At 45.6% G+C, this 16,103-nt stretch overlaps 3 protein-coding genes across 3 annotated transcripts; 2 read left to right on the forward strand and 1 right to left on the reverse strand.

Moving 5' to 3' along the window:
* Positions 1 to 8,147: 8,147 nt before the first annotated feature.
* On the reverse strand, positions 8,148 to 8,306 carry EDB91DRAFT_1050395 (uncharacterized protein; the record flags this gene model as incomplete). The annotated part of the gene is made up of 1 exon (XM_041313529.1): positions 8,148 to 8,306. A coding segment is annotated over one exon (159 nt), but the record flags the coding sequence as incomplete, so codon positions are not given.
* A 2,141-nt stretch (positions 8,307 to 10,447) lies between these two features.
* On the forward strand, positions 10,448 to 11,844 carry EDB91DRAFT_1050429 (uncharacterized protein; the record flags this gene model as incomplete). The annotated part of the gene is made up of 2 exons (XM_041313532.1): positions 10,448 to 10,825; positions 10,879 to 11,844. 2 exons carry the CDS (start codon positions 10,448 to 10,450, stop codon positions 11,842 to 11,844), a joined length of 1,344 nt encoding a protein of 447 aa, XP_041179087.1.
* A 566-nt stretch (positions 11,845 to 12,410) lies between these two features.
* Positions 12,411 to 14,424, forward strand: EDB91DRAFT_1080471 (uncharacterized protein; the record flags this gene model as incomplete). Its single annotated transcript, XM_041315234.1, has 6 exons — positions 12,411 to 12,869; positions 12,921 to 13,016; positions 13,063 to 13,332; positions 13,438 to 13,816; positions 13,867 to 13,938; positions 14,093 to 14,424. The coding sequence occupies 6 exons, from the start codon at positions 12,411 to 12,413 to the stop codon at positions 14,422 to 14,424; spliced, it is 1,608 nt and encodes a 535-aa protein (XP_041179088.1).
* Between the last annotated feature and the right edge of the window lie 1,679 nt (positions 14,425 to 16,103).

A 16,103-nucleotide genomic window follows, 5' to 3' on the forward strand; every position in this document is an offset into this window, starting at 1 on the left:
CCAATCCTCAGAACAAAATGAGTCCATCCTCCGTGTTCCACTCTTCCAATCCTCTTCTCAACTGCACAGGGGCCTTCTTCAGAGTTTTGATAGCATTTCGGACTTCCGGATCTAAATCAGTGCAGTTTCTGATATGCTTCAACAGCGAATGCTCTCCTTCTATCAGAATCTGACCTCTTTTTGTGGCTTTGATATGAAAAAACTTGGGTTTCAAAAGCACGCGATCGGAATTGTTCGTTTTCTACCCCCCCTCTGTGGTCTGGCCTCCTGGACAGAGCGTCGGCAGTGTCATTAACCTTTCCCGGTTTGTGTTGCAGAGTGAAGTTGTACTCTGCAAGGAACAAGGACCATCTTGCCTGTCTGTGAGTTAACTTCTGGCTCGTCATGAAGTACTCAAGGTTTTTATGGTCCGTCCAGATCTCTACCGGATGAGGTGTGCCTTGCACATAATGCCTCCACTCTTCCAATGCGCGGATGATAGCTAAAAGTTCCTTGTTGTGAATATCGTAATTACGCTCCGCGTCCTGCATTGATTTGCTAAAAAAGGCTACTGGGTGCCATAGTCCGTCTTCTTCCAACTGAGAAAGTACACCACCAGTAGCATAGTCAGATGCATCGCTTTCTATCTTTTGTTTTTTATTTGCATCTGGCATGACTAGCACTGGCGCAGAGGTGAAACTGTCCTTCAGAGCCTTGAAGGCCTTCTCTTGTTTGTCCGTCCACTCCCACGGTACATCCTTCCTGATGAGTTCATTCATGGGTCTGGCAATGTTCGAGAAACCGAGAATAAATCGACGATAAAAGTTCGCAAATCCCATGAATCATTGAATGTCCTTGACACAGGTAGGAGTAGGCCATTCCTGAACTCCTTTAACCTTGACCAGATCCATAGAGACGTGTCCATCTTTGACGATCAAACCGAGAAACTCCACCTCCTTCTTCTCAAAAGAACACTTTTCCGGTTTGAGATAGAGATCATTGTCCTGCAACCTTTGTAATACCTCGCACACCACCTTCCGATGGTTCTCTACATCACCATTGGTGAAGACCAAGATGTCGTCGATGTAGACTACAACGACCTTACCTTCCTTTAGATCTTGGAAGATTTGGTCCATCATAGTTTGGAAGGTAGCTGGGGAGTTTGTCATGCCGAAGTACATTACGACTGGTTCGTGATGTCCGAAAGGAGTTTTGAAGGCGGCCTTCCACTGGTCTCCTTCTCTCATTCTGATATTATTATAGCCCCATCGAACGTCCATTTTCGAAAAAAGCTTTGCACCGGAGAGGTGATCGATAAGGTCCTGAGAGCGAGGGAGAGGGTATGCATTTCGGATGGTTTTCTCATTCAACCTCCGATAGTCCATGACGGGTCTGAGCTTTCCGTCCTTCTTAGCAACAAAGAAGAAAGGAGCTGCTACTGGAGATTCGCTATCTCTCAGTCGTCCCAAATCATATTCCTGCTTCAACCACTTCTCACATGCATCATTTTCGGCGGGGGACAGGGGATATGCTTTCGCATTGGGAGGAAGATCGTTAGGGTCCTTGAGGTCTACCTTGTGATCCCACTTCTTAGACTCGGGGAATCGAGTAGACTCTTCTTCGGAGAAGACCTTAAGATAGTCATGGAGCCAGTGCGGCACCATTTCTTCTACGGGCTTCTTTTCCTTCTTCTTCTCCTCCTGCTGCGCTAACTCTGATGCTACAGAGTTCTTGTACCTGATCCACACGTTCCGTGATGAATCCTCATCCTCGACTTCCTCGATCATGCACCTTCTGACCAACAGTAGTAGCAAGGTCCAATTGTTCTTCATCCTCAAGCCTGGCAGGTATAGTACCCACATGTCCAGTACATTTTAGAGCTGAGGCTGTTCGACTGAACCTGATGATGGATAGAGGCTTCCTCGATATCCTCATCTTCGTCATCTTCTGTCGGTATCAAATCGGGCAACACCGGAAGGATCGAACAGTTCATGGCTGTTCGCTTCTTTGCCTTGGTCTTCTTGACTTTGACCTTGGCTTCTTGACATTTAACCAGGCAACAGGTCTAATGTCACCTTCCCTGCATTCCAATCGATACTGGGGTTGTGGAATCGTAGCCAATCTATCCCAATGATGACATCATCGGATCCTAGGTCTGTGACCAAGAAGGCTACTTCTTCCTTATGATCCCCTATCGTAAGCTTCAACTCTGCAGTAATGTGTAATTGGTCCAGCAGAATTGTCTGTTTCGTCAATGTTGCGGATCGACATTGGTCGCAACAACTGCTTAGTCTGAACTTGATTTTTTTCTATGAATTTTTTGCTGAGGAAAAGGTTCATTGCTCCGCAATCCACTAGAGCATTGACAGCTGCTTTCTTGTGTTTCCCTTCCAACGTAACTGGCAAGTAGAAATGGTCTTGTTTATTCCCAGAACAAACTTCTGATACTTCTGCAAACATAATTGCCGAGTCACCAAGAATGGAAAAATGATTTCTTTGATCTAAGTCCAGCAGTCGACTTCGATCTCCCTAAAAATCCTTCTTTTCCTCCTTCTTCAGCTGGGTTGTACATACTGGAGAGGCAGATCCTCTCATTTATGATGCAGGTTAATATCTTCCAGTGTGAGAGGCTTCACAGCTGGAACTTCTTCCACTTTGCCGGTGCGGACAGCTGGTCCTTTGCCCTTGGTGTCGAGTGGCTTTCCTGTGCAATTACGGGCCATATGCCCTTCTTCTCCGCAGCGATAGCATTTGAATGGCTGCCCCTGCGCGCGGGGTCTGCCTCCCGCTCGGGTTGCGTCAACGTCCATGGCATTTCCTCCCTGCGACATAGTCTTGGGTGCTCCAGCTGGTGCGGATGGAACAGCGGGGCCTTGCCAAGGTTGTCGCTGAGAGAAGCTCATCTTCCTCTCGTCATCAAGCTCTTCGAGGTTCTGCCCGACTAAAAGCACCTCCCTGATCAATCCCTCCAGGGTGTCTTTCCTGTTGGGGTGGATGTTAGCCAAGTAGTTTTTGACCCGTTGGTCTAAACCATGGCGGAGTTTGCGCATTAGTTCATAGTTGGAGAATTGACAGAAGGCGAGCTTCTGACGGAAAAGGGAGATATATTCTCCGACGGTACAATTGCCTTGTCAGAGAGATTCCAACTCTCTTGCTGCCTTCTCTTCCTCGTTGACGACGCTCCACATGACCTTCATGTCCTTGACGATGCTGTTATAGGACCCGGGCTGACCGCTGAGTGCCATAGGGGTGATACTCTCTGCCCACTTTGCCGCAGCTCCTCGGCAGAAGGACACAAGACATGTGCATTTCTGCTGCTCGGTTGCTCCAGGGTAACCTGTAAAGTAGATTTCGAGCTGAGTGAGGAAAGTGTCAATGTCAATGGAGTTTTTATCTCCTGTGAAGTCCACGGGTTTCGCCATCTTCAAATCAGAGCCTGAAGTCCCAGATATAGCACCTGGGATCTTCATTGTAGGCGAGGTCTCCAAAAGCGTGACCCTTTCTTCCGTGTCCCTCAATGAGCTCTCCAGATCCCTCACCCTGTTCTTTAGGTAGTCGATCTCGTCATCCGCATGCACCAGACCTGCTTGCAGTTCGTCGACCTCCTTCTGCAGACTGGTTATGAACTGCCTGGTGTACTCTCTTTCTGTTACGACGATGGCATTGATTGCGTGCAAAATGTCCTGATGGGTGATGATACTCGACCCGGGCCCAGAGATGCCGAAGGGTGCAGAAGGGCCTGCGGTTGGGGTGGTGGATGATCCTGCAGGTGCTAATGGGCCTAACGGGTTTCTCCATCCTTGCGGGGCCGGAGAGTGGATCACTCCCCTTGGTGGAGTCGCTACTCTTGGTACAGCTGGGGGAGTGTCTGTCACTTCCGTATCCTCGGAAACGTGCATCCCAGGCTCTCCTAGATTCTCGGACATGGAAGAATCTGCAAGAAGAATCCGAACAGGAAATAGTGTGGAGGAGCGCTTCCCTGGCCACGAATAGGCGGGATCTGTATGGCGGAGACGTGATAATGAAGGTGCGAATACAGCGCGTGTAGCAGTTCGTCAACCTAAATGAACTCGAGAGGAGTTCGCGAAGACGCAGTGAACTTTGGGTCTGCTTTCAGCACCCTAGGTTCCTATCGTAATGTATTTTAGGGTTGTAAGACCTGCGAGTGCCGTTCTGTTACGTAAAAAGCAAGTATTGTAGCGTACAGTCGGCAGGGTTTTGGGCCTGACTGTAGACGTGTGGAAACAGGACCTAAGGTCACTGATCCTTATGAACTGGCGGCTCGTGTAAGACGAGGGCCTGGTCCACTTCTACTTAAAATGCTAACGTAAAGAAACTGAGATACTAAAGTGCGTCGGGGAAATGATGAGTGAACAAAAAACGTGATCCGCGAGAATATTCTTGAGCAGAACAGCACGATGAAGTTCGTCGAGAACAGTGACGTCCAGGACAAAGTTCGAGTCGGAGTGGTAGAGTAGACTTAACCTAATGTTATGACCCACATTCACCAATAATGATGAAGGAGAGAACACAACTACTAAGGAGCACTTACGCTAACTACCCTACTCTTATACATAACATTAAGTAGGAGTCTGAAAGAAATCAGCCAATGAGAAAAGAGTCGTACGATGCTGCGGATGACTGAGCATGACATCATGATATATAAGCAGATGAGTAAGACGGCAACTAAACAGAAACCCAGGTTCCGACCGGTTCTCCTTTGGGAAGCGAGATTGTTCTAGCCTGTGGAGTAGGTGAGCCAATCAGAGAAGCAACAGGTGACCTATGACGAGGAGTCACGTGACCGGCTCGGATACTGGAAGTAGCTGAGGGAAAACCGAGAAATGAAAAATGGTTCGTATTAGGAATTCGTGACACACACACGGTCCATAGAAAACAGTGAATATCATCAGATACAATTGACAGCATTGAGATTCAAAAAAAAAAAATTATGCAAAAAGTTAGTAATGGCCTACACAGGTGAAATAATCAAAGAGGGAGAAAGTGGCCATGTGAAATGCCACTCAACACAATACTCTAGATAACAAAACAAAATCTTCCAAGACAATGAAAACAAATAAAAAGGTGTTAGTGTTGGAGGCCATGAGGGTGACTCATATGAGAGAGTGGAGGTGAACATGGGAAGTGTGCAGGGAAGTGCGGCCGACATCTGGGAGATGACAAATGGGAGTCTATCTGGCTATCTAGCACTGGGCAGCAAGAAGGTATTAGACTTGGAGGTTATGAGTGAGTTTTCTGCAGTGGTGCAGCCTAGTGGAAGTGAGGTTGGATATTATTCAAGTTGGAGGACTTGAAAGAAGGGTGCTGTTTGTGTCAGAACCATGCCTAATGGGTAAGAATGAAGTTATGGATGGGCTTAGCTTCAGCTCATGCACTGCAATCTTTAGGCGAGTACAGTGCCCATAACTTTGAAGGACAGATAGAGACGGCTGAAGATCAACTCTAACATGCTCCGACAGGGGTACGGTTACAGGGGACTTCATCTGATGCACTCTGACAGAGGTAAGACTATGAGGGACTAAGTCCGACATAGAAAGTAAGACAAAGGCTGTCGGAAGACAGAGGTGGAGGTTGGCAAGACTAGTCTTGGAGTCGGAAAAGATAATGGGCATGACTTAAGTCAAGTTGGAGATAGTTAGGATAGGTTCAAGTCTATATTCATATTGTAGAAACTTCACCAGGATACATGGGGTTTATATACTATAGGGATCTGGGCTATGTGGCACAGCATGGTGGAGTACAAAGTAATAATAAAAGGAACAATGAACCATAGTATATAACAAGCATAATTGGAATGGAGGATCAGATCATACAAGGTACAAAGACTAAGTGGAAAGTGGAATACACAAAAGAAACTTGGAATGGTCTGACAGGTGCCTTGTACCTTGATTGTCATGAATGTTACCAACTGCATCTAAATTTCGATTATCGAACCCTAAGTCACCTTATCCGATAAGATTAGATTAGATAGATCCCTGATAAGATAAGATGGATAACCGGCTAACGACCACTATCTTTACATCACATCTATACTACATCGACGTCATCCATCCTTATCCGTAACCCTAGACGTACGAACTCATCACATCCTTAGAAGTCCTACGATTAGGCAACGGGTTACATCATAAGCATCTACATGCCTCTATGATCGAACCATAACCGAGAGTACTTTACGAGCTATCTCTCAAAGGGTCATCACCTCTTCACATCGCAGACCTTCACATCTTCACACATGACATGTTAAGAGTTACCTCTGTCATTCACCGAACCCCTTACATTAGAACCTGTTGCACAGTCACAGCTAAACCCTGAACCCCTATCACAGAAGCATCGCTCATAGAGAAGCATGTTCATTACCGAAGACCCTGGAGAACCCTTAGATCCGATCGTACCCGATACATCTCCAGATCCAGATCCTATCTAGATCCTTCGATCTAGATCATCAGATCCTATCTCTAATCGAGATCCTTAATTACCGCTCGAGACTTCTTGTCACAGAACTCTCTCACACCCTTCTTAATCTCCGTCTACCCTGAATAGAAGCAGTCCCTGAGAACCCTGCTTAATTACCGATACCCTTGGCCCTATGAACCCTTTACCCTTCTCTTCTTGTAGTTGATTGGTTGATAAGACGCCCTATACCCTAGGTGCAATGTTATGACCGTATATAGTTATACCACATACCTTTCATACTCAGATAGCTCCGCCCCAATAGTAGTATATAGTCTAGGTAGTAGTCAGTAGTACTCCTTAGACTTAACCTCCTCGTTTCTACGTTATCGTAGGGCCTAGACGTTCCCTCTCAATTCTATCTCGCCTTATCCTTCTTCAGACTGAGTCCTGTGGTGTGATTGATCTCCAAACACCTACTAGTTAGGTTAAGGGACGTTGGTCATAACATTGATTGAGTCACGGGTGGAGGAATGTACCTGACATCAGAGACATATATTGAGAGGTGGAGGAGCATGGGTGAGGATGGAGGACTATGATTAAAGGTGGAGGATGCCAACTGAGGGCAGAGAAGACTCGTGTGGATTGTGGATATGACAGTTTGGTGCAGGGATGTATTGTAGGGTGCAGGACTCAGAAGTTGTGCCAGGTGCATTGTTTTCAAATAAAAATCAACCATATGCATTGTACCTGCAAAAATCACTCACCAGCTTTTTTTCAGTATTTGCAACCGCCAACACTCTCCAATCACAACAAGTCATCATGATATTGGTGGCTATCAAGTTTGACAAGAGCAAGGCTGTTAAGATAAGTATTTGTTGAACTCCAGGTGAGAGAGAGATGAGTTGAACGGCACAGCAGTAAAGGCCACATCTGTAATGGGACCTAACAAAAAGTTACACCAGTCATGCAGTCATACACAGCCACTACTTCAGGACACATTATGCTCAAATACAAAAACAAAATAAAATTGTGTTATTTGCTGTAGTTCTGAGTGGCGAGTATTGAGTGCACACCAGCTCAGTAGTTGACACAAGACTATAGTATTCTCAAAAATGACAATGCAGGGGGGGGATGTAGTCTCCAGAGTGAGGTCCCAGGATGTTTCAGCCAATAATTGTGTCATCATGAGCATGTAAATCATTAATATTGCCATGCTCAATACAAAGGAAATAAGTCTTAAAGTATCTGCTCAAGTCACACCAGCATTGCACTTGAACAGTCGGTACTAGCATCTGGTGTTGAAACTTGAAGCTTGAAGAGACTGACAATTGAATTACCTATCAAGTCTGAGAAAGGACAGGCCCATGAGTCCAAAAGCAGAATACTAAATTCAAAACCCTGGAAGTCGTGTGCAATAGGTATGTCTGACAAGGGAGAGAGAACATACAGGGCAGCAACCAACAGTGAAACAATGGAGCCACACATGAGCTCCACTCCTTGTGGCTCCACCACCAAATGATTCAAATTACCTCCTACTATTGTCATGGTGCTGCCCTTCATTCTCCTTGGTTAATCACCCTGGCCTAGAAGGTGCTGCTAAGATAGGCCTCATCCAAACCCATCTACATCACATGATGTGACATTTTTGTGATGTTCTGTTACATTGTGTGACCTTGTTTGAGTGCCACCATACATTTCTTGACATAGATATTTTGGGATAGGATTCCAAGTCATATGGTAGGGATGGTATGAATTTAATGAATGTTGCCAACCAAACCGGCATCTGTCAAATCTCGCATAATTGTTTCAGGTGAAGTTTGATGACCACGGTACTTCTTCGAGGCCCATGCTGCTTGCTTACCATTGAGTCCTTTTCTATAGGTGTCCATGAATCTCAATGAGCGAGTGGAAAAACTGGCATCGCATAGTGTCAGCACACTGCCGCATCTTGGAATCAAGATTCACAAATAGGGACTCACCGGCAAATGGCAAGCAGAGGAACTGAGTCCAAAGACTGAAGGACATTCCATTCGAGATCGGCTTCTTTCGACGATGCGAGAAGTTTGCGATAGATCCATTTTGAGTAGCCCCAACATTGCTCAATAAAATTCAGCTCACAGTGAAATTTAGGAAAGACCATTTGTAGTGTGTGAGAGTGGTGGATTTGTAGGGTAGGCTCTAGAGAAGGGTGCCATCTTTAGTTTAATTTTAGTTTTAGTACTCCAGCCAGCACAATAAAAATTGATGTTTCCTTACATTCTCATGGCTTGTGTGGCTTAACTTTCTCTTCTTCTGGCTGCTGTAATTGTAGGCTTTCAAATTTGCAATTCAAGAAGGCCTTTTGCGAGGCATAATGGTTTTGGTGACACCGAGTTATTGGTGCATTGACACTGCTGTCACACTGTACAGCCACAATGTAACAAGGCAGCAGTACCTCAATCACTATAAAGACTACTACTCATTCACAAATGCAAAATAAGGAATTCTGTTCCATCAGATTGCCCGCACCATGCATGCGAACAATCTGATGGAATGGATTCTCTTAAGAGTGTCTCTACAAACATCCTTAGGCATTGTAACGCAAATGTCACGAAAAGTCATGTGATCTACATGTATTTGAATGAGGCCTATCTTACCTGCAGGATATGGGATGTAGATATGGGAAGCCAAGGGAGGGTGCTGGAGGAAGCAGAGGAGAGGGTAGGTACCAAAGAAGGCACCAGAAGCAAAGAAAAGTCTATATTTATCATTGTTAGTAAATTATTAGAGGAGCTCAAATTTCGACACTCACATTTATGCTTATTGTTCCCATGTTTACACCCCCCCCAATTTTGACTGATTTGTACTGTTGAGTAAATAAGTCAAAATAGTACCATGGTGTGACTGCAAACGGATTTCAAACGGACATATTTTGACTTGTTTACTCAACAGTACAAATCAGTCAGAATGGGGGTGTAAGCCAAGAGGTGTGCGTTCGGCGAATCCCGAACACACACTCCTTTCGTACCTCCCCCCCAAACTGGTGTCTGGGGTCCCGATCTCAGCCACTTTGGCAAAATTTGCAGTTGACGCTCGAACTTTGCACAGCGGTCGCAAAACATCTTGAAATGATAGTTCGTTACCGAATTCAAATGACCCTTAGAATAGCACTAGGTACTTATATGAGGCAATAAAGTACCCAATTAATGTCAATTCATGTCAAATCACATCTGAGGGCAGATATTTAGACATTTCCAAACTGAGCTATGACGCAAAGTGCTAGTGATCGAGTGCAATTGAGTGAATATATAACAGACGTGTCCTCAACGTGTTGTGTCTCTCTTTCTTTCCCTTCCTCCCACTTCTTGCATTAGTTTATGATACCAGGACATTGATACCACCATGCCAGATGATTCTCACTTTAATTTCACATATAATGGCCAGATTTTGATGGCTGAAGCAACTCACGGTCTTAATGATGATGTAAACCCTTCTCAGAAGCCTGGCGCAACACTTTATACGGCTTATCAGATTGATTCTGATGAACCGTCCTTATCTGCCTTGAGTTCAAGTTCACCACGCATTATCCAGCCCTTTCTTTACTCTCATCCTGTGCATGAACCTGCAAATCCCCAGTCCGAGTCTTTCCACCAGCATATTTCAACTCCAACTCTCGACCCAAATGAAAAAGAACACCTCATCATGGAGGCTACTAGTACCGCTTTTCTCACCCTCTATCAGTACAATGAACTCGAAGTCCAAATCAATGATTCGAAGGTTTGGGAGTTACGATGTCCCTGTGGCTGCTGGATCAAGTCTGGTATTTGAAGCTATGTGAAACTCTCAACTCGCGGTCAGTTCACGCCTTTAGAACAACACTATGGCGCTTGTTGTGAAAAATCGAAGGTTCGTGACACTGTCAAGGAATCGTGCCTGACGCTTGCAACTGCTTTTGTGAACTCTGAACTGGTGTCCTGGGCAACACCTGATCTCTATGTACCGTGAGTTTTGTATCATATTTCTATTGTTAGTGCTTAATATAGTGTATTTTAGTGATTCTCCTCCTACTAGTGATATGTCACAGGCTAGTACTGCCATCATTGCGCCATTACAGTGTCCAGGTTTCCAAATCATTGACTGGCCAAACCCTGTCGGCACACCCACGCACGCAAACCTGCCTTGGCTACGTCTGGCAGAGGGCCCAGACAAGCTTTCATTCGATATCGAGGTCATCTCTCGCAACACGCTTGCTCGTTCATTCGACTGCACTCAAAAGGCAGGCAATGATGCTGGGCCATGCAATTTCTGTGTACATCTTGAGCCGAAACTCAAAGCACTTGCGGAGAATGCAAGAGTCCGTCGACCGCATACACGTCACGGACTTCTTACTCCCCTTCAACTCGTCAAGGTCATACACAAGCGCGATCAAAACATGAATGCTCTTAAATTATGGGTATGTTTCAGGTCTCTGTATTGGTGTAGATTGTACTGACGCATCTTATGAAGGGCCTGAATGACAGCCGCAAGATTAGATGCCTTCTGTCTGAATTAGAAGACCATACCTCCTTAGTCATGGCGCTAGCGCAGTCCAATGTGCCATGGCTACGGAATCTTCTTCAGACGGCACTCAGGAATGGCACCAGTATTAGTGCTATACTTCGCAAGATTGAAGAAGCCCTTGAACGTGGGTATCGGCCACAAGGACATTCACAAGAGGCTCTCAATCTCTCACTTCTCATTCTTCGACTTGGAGGACAGGGTCTCCTGTACTCCCTCAACCAATTTCTTGCTATTCTGTCACCAAGAACACTGTATCGCCATACTTCATTCGTTAAGATTGTGCCTACCGTTGGACGTATCACGCAGGACGTTATTCAACAAAACATCACCTCTGTTGCATTGGTACCTCATGCTACAGCTGGACTCATGACACTTCGTGGTGTCAGCCTTCTTGTTGACAAGACTGCACTTGAGGAAGCAGCCGTATATTTACCACAGTCCAACAGCATTGGGGGGCTATGCTGGACACACTCTAGTTGTGTAGATGTGACACTCAACAACTATCATTCTGCACTCAATATCGCCAATGCACTGAAGGCTGGAAGGGTTCATTTAGGCAAAGAGATTATGGTTGTTGGTGCTCATGTTTTTGGTGAAGATGGCCTTTATCCCATACTTGCAGCACCAACCTGCAAATCAGAAGATGCCAGCGACATGGAGTTCATTTTCAACACAACCATCAACTCTTGGTATGCAAGTGGAGCCGACAAGGAGATAGGACCCGTCTGGTCTTTCACAACTGATGGTGATGCAACTCGGCGGAAAGCTGGACATCGCACATTCCTCCAGACACCTCTTCCATTAACGTCACCACTTTACGGCACCCTCAGTAATCTCCCAGGTCTTAACCTGCTCACTGGTGCACACGAAATCACGCTCAATTTCGATTATAAGCACAGTCTTCAAGCATAGGTGCCTTCGTTACTGCGTTCTCATATGTTTCTAATCCACTGTAGGCTTCAGCACTTTGATTCGTTCCCATGCTGGGATGCATCTCAATAATGGACGTGCTATTAATTCAACAATGCTCGAACGGTAACCTCTTATGGGTTGAGGGAATTGACGAGGCCCGTGCACTCAAGCTTTTATATCCAGATGACCCCCAAGACATACCACATGCAGTGGAGCTCATGAATGCTGTCATTGTGCTTGGTGACATCAAACTGACGCAGCCCAGTGTTGATACCATAGCTGATTTCGATGCTGATTAGAATTCTATCACGTATTCTCCACAGCCTGCTCAGACCATTTATCGACATCACACTTTCACTCACTCAACAAGTCATTTCCATCAGCTGCTGCACCTATCTCCTTTATGCTTGCTTCCGGGACCAATGGCACTCGCTTATGCCGAACCAACTCTATTATGACACTCAAACACTTTTCAAGAACACCGTGTTTTGTATCAAAAAGCAACAAAAGCTCAATCCTCAGGCACCCTTCTCTCTCCTTGATGTTGGCGATGACGCTATCAAGCTATGCTTCAGCTTTTCTCCGCATGTGTGGCGGACACAATAGTGCTATTAATTACAAGCAGTCACTTGACCGGCTTGGCGCTGCTCGTGACATTGGTGGAGTGTATTCTCAGTAACCCAGATATTGCACATGGCCATCACCGCCTTAACCTCACACGTTCAGAGGCAGTTGATCATATCGGACGTTCAATGTGGGTCGGCGACATCATCTCCAGCAACTGCAACCTCCAGAGTGCTTGGGAACAGGGTCGACATGAGGCTACCAACATTCTACAACTCACGCAGATGCCTGTTTCAACCTACGACTTCGATTTATATTTCTTCCCTGGATCAGGGATTGATTTGCAATGTGTTTTTGGTGAGGGAAGGTATCCAAGCATTGATGATGATGAAGGGGATGAAGATCGGTCACTCATAGCGCTTCTGACACCAACTATACCAACTACTATCCAAGACCTGCAGGTGAGTATTGTCACGATGTTAAATTTTCACTGAGCTGAGACCCTTCCTTAGCATGACCCTTGCCCAGCGCCTGTGGAACATGACGAAGAAGATGAACTAGCACTCGAATTCGAGGAGATGCTCAACGATACATCCAAGACTACGCACGTGGAACTTGATCATGCTGTCTCCGAGCTTGCTGTCTCCAAGCTAGAACCCTCAGCCAACAGCACCACCAAGTGGTCCTGGCATTCATAGCACAGATTTCATTTGGTGCAACAAGAAGTGGGTACACAAGCAAAGTGTCTGCCGACTCATCATTACTCCAAATTTCACTCCCAAATCACAAGCTTGGCTCTTTCGTGTACGAGGGTTCTCATCTGTCAACAAGAGGTTTGACGATGTCGAAATCAACCATGTTCTTCACGGTGATCAGTTCCTCACGGGAGACTTGTTCCTTACTCTCATCCGAACGACGAACAAAGTATTGTCCCTTGCCCTTGTTTGAGCAACCTCAATCTCAGAAAATAGTACTGCTCGTATGCAAATCAAGACTGCTACTCTAACATCTCCGTGAGGCAATGTGAAGGTTACTGGGGAGATTCTTACTCTGGTACCTTCACAAACATCTGAGCCTGACGTCCTTTGGGTTTGGACTGGCTCCTATTTGAAGACCACTTCCATTGTTCCAGGGATGAGCATGTGCACACTAAAGGTAGTCACTATATCTATCCCCGGACACCTCCTCGAACTTGTAAATCCTCATGTCATGGATGTGCAAGACCACCTCTCGCCGGAGCAGATGCACAAGGTCAACTCGAAGGGAGTGACATGGGCAGTGGCCGATGAAGCATTGCAGGCTGCTGTGGGATTGTTATGGATGAAGGTTGCGGAGTTGAAGATGCCAATTAATTCTATCACCTCACTCACAAGTGAAAACTCTGGCTTTCCATACAAGATGGATATTGGTGAGTCTTGTCTTATTTCACAATACTGGCGCTTACTATTTTGCCCGCAGGATCAGATGCCCTCGTTTGCACAGCAGGGACGGAGATTCTAACAACATCAGGACATGGCCAAGCAGTGACAAGTGCGTGTCCACTGTGTGGTGATCAGACAAAGGACCTCCGTTCGCACATGGGCATCCATATTCTCCGTGCCTGCTCGCGGAGTCACCAACAATGTCATCACTCCAATTGACGGTCCTTTGCCTTGCGGATTCTGTGGCGAGTCTAACAATCCAGACTGTGCACTAACATTGAAGGACACACACGGGATGCGGTGGGAGACGAAATGTCCCCGCAAAGAGTCATTCCAGTATGGGAGCGCTATCAAAGGGTCCAACACTCGTCCGTGTTGCAATGTCCCGATTGTATGCAAGTTGTGTGTCCATCAGGGTCGAGACACCGACTGGCATCCTGCCATCTGGCATTACAATCTGGAGACTCACTTGGACCAGCAGCACCCAGAGTATGCACATCCAGGCAAGCCAGCTGGAGCTCTCCTTCCTCGCAATATGTATGACGCACTTGCTCTCACTGCTGCCGAGGAGAAGAAGGCAGGTGTCCCTGCTTGACCTGCATTCACATTCATTCTGGAAAACAAAGAGAATCAGCCTGCTTCATCCTCCCGCAATCAGAAACGGAAGCCTACTGCTAGTCAGATGGTCGCCTCTGCTGCCTCATTGACTAAGAGAGCTCGTCACTGATTGTGCGATTCATTTTTGATACTCGTTCTTTTGCTACTCATTGCCATACTAGTCTTAGACCTGTTGTCTTTGCTTTTGCTACTTGTTTGCTATGTTTTTGCTGTGTCTTTGCTTGCCTTCATGCCTCACTTCATAGTATCAGTGGTTTTCTGGGTCCCCGAATGCCAATGTCATATTTCGATCACGTCTGTACTTCCTGTGATCCCAATTTGTAAAAATTAAACTAGATAAGGAAATTTTTATCATGTGGGGCCCCTCCCCCCCCCCCCCCCCCTCTGGAGAATTTGTATGTTAGTGTCTTGCTTCTTTGTATCGCACGCCTCTTGGTGTAAGCATAGGCAACAATAAGCATAAACGTGAGCATCGAACTTTGAGCTCCCCTAATAGCCAACAAGAATTTCACGAAGCTCAGCAAGGCTTCCCATAGGGATTTGCGGTGAGTATGCATACTCTCTGGAGGTGAGGGATCCCAGGTAAGTATGCATAATTCATGTTCTACCATCCCTGGACTTGTATTAATAAATATGACACTATGGCCTGCCAGTTCAACGTTCAGTAAAATTGCTGAACCAAATGTGACGTCCGGTTCAGCGTTCAGCGATTTTGCTGGTGAACCGGACTGAACTGGACTTTTCCATCACTAGGCATCAGGCCTCAGCCATCGGTGCTGAGCTGAGTCAAGGCTAGCGTAGATGCCCAATATATATATAAGCATCCATGTTCGAGAAGATTCTCACTCCTCTTCCTAATTCATCAGGAAAAAGCCCAGTCACTATATAGTACTATATAGCCAGGGTAGACTGTGTAGCTTGATAGTCAAGTCCTTTCTATATAGTATGTGAGGCAACTATGTAGTACTATGTAGTACTATATAGTGCTATGCACAACTCCTGTAGCTCATTGTAGCAACCAACTACAGGTGCTACAGGCTGCTACAAATCAGACTGGGTGATCGATGATCCACAAAAATGATTACCTAATTGGCCACTTTATTGTTTGCCATAGACTCGGTTTGAACTATCGACCACCTGATTAATTGACACAATTTCGAGCAACACTTACCACTAGACTACAGGACCTTGTACATATGAAAGTAGCAACTAATATATATACCATAATCATTGGACTTAGAATAATAATTTATTGTCTAATATGATAGTCTACCATTAGATTTGATAAGGAGTGACTATGGTAGACCTTAGGAATTTTTTCGAAGAAAATCAAAGTTATAGCCCTTGTCAAGGGTAGTCTTTCCATAGTCTCATGACATTTTTTAGTTAAGATCCTAATGAGTTATCAGCAAAATACTACGAAGTGGTATGTTCAAGAAAGTTCAGGCACGCAAGTAATGTGACTGATGTTTGCTTATTAAGACTAAGAATACCAACAGGAATACCAATAGTAAAGAAAGACTTGATGAAAATTCGAGTTTTTGCTTATTAGGGACTAGGATTTGATTAAGGACCATGATAAGGAATGACTAGGGTAGACCGTGGGAATCTTTCCGATGAAAATCAAAGTTGTAGCCCTTGTCAAGGGTAGTCTTT

The sequence above is a fragment of the Suillus paluster genome (genome assembly GCF_016628075.1).
Source record: "Suillus paluster strain FC165 chromosome Unknown EDB91scaffold_15, whole genome shotgun sequence".
In the NCBI taxonomy this organism is placed as follows: Eukaryota; Fungi; Basidiomycota; class Agaricomycetes; order Boletales; family Suillaceae; genus Suillus; species Suillus paluster.